General features: G+C 46.7%; 1 protein-coding gene across 1 annotated transcript; it reads left to right on the top strand.

The window, feature by feature from the left end:
- Positions 1-363: 363 nt before the first annotated feature.
- On the top strand, positions 364-3,727 carry CHRAC1 (chromatin accessibility complex subunit 1). The gene is made up of 3 exons (XM_019974077.2): positions 364-607; positions 2,386-2,512; positions 3,088-3,727. Exons 1-3 carry the CDS (start codon positions 461-463, stop codon positions 3,207-3,209), a joined length of 396 nt encoding a protein of 131 aa, XP_019829636.2. The 5' UTR covers positions 364-460; the 3' UTR covers positions 3,210-3,727.
- The last annotated feature ends 3,346 nt before the right edge of the window (positions 3,728-7,073 follow it).

Raw genomic sequence — 7,073 nt, 5'->3', positions numbered from 1 at the left:
TCTCGGACTTCACCTAGCACACCTGCCCACAGAGCGGTCATTTTACCCTTCTTAAAAGGGTCCTCCCTCAGGGCCTTTGCCTTGCGGCTCTTTTTCCCGGTAGAGCTCTTTCTAATCAGTAGGGCAGTTTTCTCTCCTCACTGCCCAGCCTTCTCCCTTTTTGCCCCAGTTTCTCTCTTTTCACGCTGTTTTCCTTCACGGAATTTCTTCCCAAGGCCGAACTCCCCACCCACGGCCGCCCCCGCCCCGCCTGAGCTTCGGGTCGCATTTCCGCTCCGCGCGCACAGCCGCGGGGGGAGCGCGGCATCACGGGATTTGTAGTCCGCCCCCGCCGCCGCACCACACAACACTACAACTCCCACGGGGCAGTGGGACGTCGCTCTCCTACACCGACCGTGTAGGCCGGCCACCTTGCGGCTGGTAGGGGCTGCCGCCGCCGCCGCGGGGGCGGGGCGCAGAGATGGCGGACATGGTCGTGGGCAAGGATAAGTGCGGGGAGCAGCGGTTGGTGTCGCTGCCCCTGTCCCGCATCCGGGTCATCATGAAGAGCTCCCCCGAAGTGTCCAGCATCAACCAGGAGGCGCTGGTGCTCACCGCCAAGGCCACGGTGAGGCGGGACGCGCAGGGAGGAGTTGAGGAGCCGGGGACGGCGGTGGTGCCGCCCGAAACCGTTGCGCCCCGCCCTGCCCGCCGAGCCCTGCCCGCTGCCGTGTCCATTTCGGGCCCCTGCGCTGCGGCCCCTTTTCTTTTGAGGGCCGCCTTACGCCCCTCTTCTATCGCGCGCGCCCCAGCTCCCGCGCGCGCCCTTCGCCCCGCCCCCCGGTGCCGCTCCCGCCCTCCTTCGCGCGCCCAGCCGCCCGCTCTTTCCGCTCGCGCCCTCCTTCGCGCGCCTGGCCGCCCGCTCTTTCCACTCCCGCCGTCCTTCGCGCCCTTGTCGCCACGCCCACCCCGTTCCCGCCGTCCCTCGCGTGGGGGAGGTCTAGGCTTTGGCGCGTAGGCGGTTTTTGATGTCCTCTCCTCTAGCGTCACTTAACTAGGGGCCCCACCGCCCCTCCTTTTGTCGCTTCCGGTCTTTTTCGTGGCTTTGGGCCCCAGCTCCTTAAACAGTTCAGGGAGAGGGCTTCCTCAGGAGGTGCGGCCGGGCCTGGCCGCTTGCCCACGCTGTCCCGAGTCTCCTGGGCCCAGTTGTTGTACAGTCCACGAGTCGTGTCCGACTCTTGGCGGCCGCGTGGGCTGCGGGACCCCAGCCTTCTCTGTCCCCTGTAGTTGAGTCGGCGATGCCATCCAGCCATCTCGTCCTCTGTCGTCCCCTTCTTCTGCCTTCAGTCTTTCCCAGTATCAGGGTCTTTTGTAATAGAGTCGGCTCTTCGTCTCAGGTGACCAAAGTATTGGAGCTTCATCTTTAGCATCAGTCCTTCCAGTGAATATTCAGGGTCGATTTCCTTTACGTTCGACTGGTTAGACCTTCTTGCTGTGCAGTAAGGGACTCTCAAGAGCCTTCTCCAACACCACAGTTGGAAAGCATCAATTCTTCGATGCTCAGCTTTCTTTATGGTCCATACATGACTAGTGGAAAAACCATAGCTTTGACTATTGGGACCCTGGGCCAGAATTAAAGTTTTAGGCCCAAATAATTGTCTCTTGATTTGGTCTAGGTAGGCCAGAACCTTCCTGTTTTTAACCCTTGGCCAGGTTTCTGCTTCAGTCTTTAACTTTCCTTGGAATCCATTTTCCAGCCCTGTTAGTTGGGTAGATAGTGTCCCAAGGGTATGTTGGTCAAAGCTGGAGCTAAAGGAAGTAGGAAATTGAGTAGTTTTGGGATATTTGTTCCATTTCATTCTGTAGATATTAAGGAGTTAAGAGTTTTGCAATTACTTCTTTAATCCCTTACTAAAACTCAATTAGATGGATCTAAAAACAGAGAGGCTCATTTCAGGTGGTTGCCTTAGGGAAGGTATCTGGGTAGAACAGGAAATTGATCATTTTTTACCTTCAGGTTGTTGACTTAGGGTTGTAGGGGGACCACCCTACACAATGTACATTTATACACAATGTGTGTTCCTGAGCACAGAGAATTTTTGAATGGTCTCTTGCCCCTCTTTAACTGTAGAGGTTGGGCATTAAACAGTTATGATTTATTGTTATATTTATATATTTTTTGTAAGTTAGAAATCTAAACTTTTAGGAAATCTCTGTTTTCCTGCCAACTTTAATTCAGTCTTACTCTCTTCCTGACCTCATATTTCTCCTTTCTCCATTTATTTCTCCTATAATTTGATGAACCAGGATAATCTGCAATCATCTAAACTTAATGTAATTAAAAAGTGAGGTCTGTGGTAGGTTTTCAAAGCACACCTTTAATTTTACTTTTTCATTTTGTTTTAGGAACTCTTTGTTCAGTATCTTGCCACCTATTCCTACAGACATGGCAGTGGAAAAGAAAAGAAAGCACTCACCTATAGTGACTTATCAAATACTGCAGAAGAGTCGGAAACTTTTCAGTTTCTTGCAGGTACTTTGCTTTTGAAATATTTTGGTTAAAAAATAGTAATTACAGCTTTTCCTCCGCTTATTTTCTGCTTTCACTGGAGTAGACATTTTGGTGCTTTTTCCAGGTGCCACAGTTTACCTGGCACAGGACCAGAGGTTTAGTTTTGTCTATTTGAGTATGTTTGTAATGCGGTTTACCTAGAGCACGAATTAAGTTGGCAACCTGCACAGGGTGTCTGGGCAAGCCGGGCAGGCCCACCCCTCAGACTCCTCCTTATTTGGATGGGGAAACAGAAACTCATCATTGTTGTTGTGGAACAAAAAGAGCTTAAGGTGATCCTCGGGGTCAGCACTTTGTCAGGTGGGTTGGACAGGGTTGCTTCCAGTAGTTACCAGCACAGAGAAGAACATAGTTTGCAATCAGTGAAATAGAAACAGGTATTTAGCATTAGTCAGGAGGCAGTGCTAGTTTCCTGCTATTTCACCCCAGAAGTGTAGTCTGAAATTTGTCTCGTCTTGGAACCTGTTTTAGAGGTCATAGCAGGGACTAGCACGTTTTGAAATTTGCATTGCTGATGTTAGCTTTATGTTTTTAAGATATATTACCAAAGAAGATTTTAGCTAGTAAATATCTGAAAATGCTTAAAGAGAAGAGAGAAGAGGAGGAGGAGGAGGAGAATAACAACGATGAGACTGATGACGACGAAGCGGAATCCTGACCCCAAAGATGAGCCTGGTGAGGACCCTCCTGGATTAGCACCTTGGCTGTGAAGCAAGCGTTAGTCTGTCCACCCTTCAGAGACTTCACTTACGTTATGTTCTTCCCTGGCTGAGACGGAGCATAATGCACCTCTGCCATAAATAGCCAACAGGAAAGGAACCCAGATAGCAGCCTCTCTTCCCCAAGCCCACACTGCTGCTGGAGTGGGAAGGGACTGCCAACAGCCTGCGTACTGGAAGGCACAGCCCGTCTGCAGCGCTGAGCTCCAGAGGAAGAGGGACTCTGCTTAACTTTCTAGTTTGAAGATAGATTTTCAAGAACTTGTAAAATACCAGTTGTGTCGACTCACATATGTATATTTTGAAATTAGTTCTTGTAAACAGCTAGATCCTGTTTTAGCTAAATATGTAGTCTGTAGGTAGGATTTTTGTATTTCAAGACAATCTGACTTTGTATTCATCCAAATACTGCATTTTTTTAAACTGTAAAATAAATTTTTCTTGATTAAAAGCTGTATTTTTTTTGCATTTTATTTTTAATTGGAGATTACTTTACAGTATTGTGATGGTTTCTGCCATACATCAAGATGAATCAGGTATACATATGTTCCCTCCCTCTTAAACCTCCCTTCCACCTCCCTCCCTATCGCACCCCTCTAGGTTATCCCAGAACACCAGCTTTGGATTTCCTGTGACATACAGAAAATCCCCGCTGGCTATCTGTTTTACATATGGTAACGTATATGTTTCAGTGCTACTCTCTCAAATCATCCCACCTTCTCCCTCCTCCGCTGTGTCCAAGTCTCTTGTGTGTGTCTGCGTCTCCATTGCTGCCCTGTAGATTGGTTCTTCAGTACTGTCTTTCTAGATTCCTTATCTATGTGTTAATGTACAATATTTATCTTTTTCTGACTTACTTCACTCTGTATAATAGGCTCTAGGCTTGTCCACCTCATTGAAACTGAGTCAAATGCGTTCCTTTTTATAGCTGAGCAATACTCCATTGTGTGTATGTACTACAGCTTGTTTATCCATTCATCTGCCGGTGGACATCTAGGTTGCTGCTGTGTCCTATCTATCGTAAGTAGTGCTGCAGTGAGCGTTGGGGTGTATGTCAGTTATGGTTCCCTCAGCATATATGCCCAATAGTGGGATTGCTGGGTCATATGGTAGTTTTAGTCCTAGTTTTTTAAGGAATCTCCATACTATTCTGCATAGTGGCTGTATCAGTTTTCATTCCCACCAACAGTGTAAGAGGGTTCCCTTTTCTCCACACCCTCTCCAGCATTTATTGTTTGTAGACTTTTTCTGATCCGTGTGAGATGATACCTCATTGTAGTTCTGATTTAAAAGCTGTATATATTTTTATAGTAAACTGTTTTATGGGACTAGTTTTAGAACCCTCTATTACTATTTTTTTAATTAATGTAGTTTTGGCTGCCCTGAGTCTTTGTTGCTGTGCTTAGGATTTCTCTGGTTGTGGCCAGAGGGGCCTACTCCTATTGCGGTCTGTGGGCTTCTCATTGTGGTGACTTCTCTGCAGAGCAGGGCTCTAGGTGCATATGGGCTCAGTAGCTATGGCTTACAGGGTTAGTTGCCCCGAGCCTTGTGGAATCATTCCCCAGTGACCGAACCTGGGTCTCCTGCGTTGGCTGGCCAACATGTGGGATCTTAGTTCCCCAACCAGGGATCAAACCTGAGCCTTCTGCAGTGGAAGCCTGCATGCAGTCTTAACCACTGAAGTCCAAAAATAAGCACTTTCTAATACTTCTATTCCTGGAGAAAAATTTCATATCACATTATTAAATGAAATACACTAAGAAATATTACCTCTGCCTAAGCATGTCTTTCTTAAAAGAATTACAAAGCATTCTGTATTATTGAAGATCTCCATCATTTTTACTATTCCTTCATAGTAATTGTTTTTATCCACAAGAGAAAACCATAAGCCCTATTTCTATTCACTTAAGGTATATTTTAGCTCGTGTCTTTTCAGTCTTTTTTTAAAACTGAGTTTGAATTTTCATCCAGTAAAATCATCCTTTAATGTCCATTCTGTTGGTTGTGTCAGCAGTCAATATATACAGAACAATTCCGTCCCTCCAGATGTTCCTCTGTATCCCCCTGAAGTTCGTTCCTTCCCTTATCCCCAGGCAGTCGCTCCTGTTTTCTGTCCCTCGTTTTTAAATTTTATTAAAATATTTTAAAATCTACTTTTTAAATGTACAGGTTTAAAAAAAAATAATTTTATTTATTTTTGGCTGTGCTGGGTCTTCGTTGCTGCACAGGCTTTTCTCTAGTCGTGGCGAACGGGGGCGCTACTCTGTAGCTGCGGTGCGTGGACTAGTCACTGCAGTGGCTTCTTCTGTTGCAGGGCACGGGCTCTGGGCTGTTGGGGCTTCAGTAGTTGTGGCTCCCGGGCTCTAGCAAAGGCTCAGTGGTCGTGGCACATGGGCATGTGGGATCCTCCTGGACCGGGGGTCAAACCTGTGTCCCCTGCATTGGCAGGTGAATGCTTTAGCACTGAGCCCCCGGGGGAAGCCCCAGCGTGCAATCCTGAGCGCTCACAGAGGCAAGCATGTAACCGCCGCCACTGAGGCACAGTGCTCCCCTCCTACGCCCTGGCAGAGGGAGTCCCAGACTTTTTCTGGAAGGGCTACAGAATCTCTCACTGCTAGACAACTCTTACTAGTTCAAAAGCAGCCACAGACAGCACATAAAGGAATGAGCGTGCCTGTACTTGAGAAAACTTATGGACACTGAGATTTAAATTTTGTATGATTTTCATGGTTCATGGAATCTTTTGACTTCTTTACAACCACTTAAGAATGTAAAAGTCAATAGTATTAGTTTATATGCCATACAAGAACATAGCAGGCCACACTGCACCCACAGACCATGGTTTGCCCACTCATCTTTCCAGCACGTATGTCGTATAAATGGAATCATATAGTATGTAGGCTTTGAATCGGACTTTTTATTTTAGCATAGTGCACTTGCAGTATCAGCAGTCCATTCCTTTTTACTGCTGAGTAGGATTTCTTTGTATGGATGTACCATTTGTTTATCCACTCCACAGGTGAATGGATACTTCGCAACTTGGGTTGCTCCTGTTCTTTGCCCCTCCCCCCGTTTTTTTTTCCTTTTTAAAAATCTGAAAAACTTTTTCATATTTCCCATTTTGTTAGAAATAAAGCCCTATAAATATTTGGTACAGGTTTTGTGTGGTTGTGATTTTGTGTTGTGATTACTGTTAATTTAACATTTCTATGTTTATCTGAATTTTTACATTCTCTATAGTGAACGCATATTATTTAATTGTTCTTAAAAATAAAAAAATAGCTTTAAAACACAAACTTTGGCCTGCTTTAGCTCAGTGTCTGTCCTAGGGATTCTCAGCTAGTTTCCTGTTTTCTTATTCCTACCTTCCTTATCTCTCAACACGACATATTCTCTCCAGTACAGACAGAAGTCAGACAGCCCAGAGGGAGGCCACCGAGCAGAGGGTGAGTGACCCACCAGGCTCAGGCCCCAGATGCGGTCAGCTGTATCCCACACAGCATGGAGCTCAGGGGTTCACACTTGACTGGGGTTTAGCTGAATGACTTTTCACTTCACCCTTTCTCACGGCTGCTAGAGGAGGAACACCCACCTCATCCTGGATACCACATTTGTTCCATCCGGTTCAATCCTAGGTTTATCCCCAGACTCCCAGTTCTCAAGGGGCCCAACGTATAAAATAAGGCCCTAGACTTGTGTCACCCAAGGGGTGCTTCTACCTCAGAGGCCTGGAATCTTAACCTGTGTGGATGGAAACCCCCAAATAAACACATGAGTAACAGAAGGTCTTTGGGAGAGGCAGC

The sequence above is a fragment of the Bos indicus genome, chromosome 14, assembly GCF_029378745.1.
Source record: "Bos indicus isolate NIAB-ARS_2022 breed Sahiwal x Tharparkar chromosome 14, NIAB-ARS_B.indTharparkar_mat_pri_1.0, whole genome shotgun sequence".
In the NCBI taxonomy this organism is placed as follows: domain Eukaryota; kingdom Metazoa; phylum Chordata; class Mammalia; order Artiodactyla; family Bovidae; genus Bos; species Bos indicus.
Note: the sequence above shows the minus strand (reverse complement) of the source record. Positions and strands in the feature narration are given on the sequence as shown.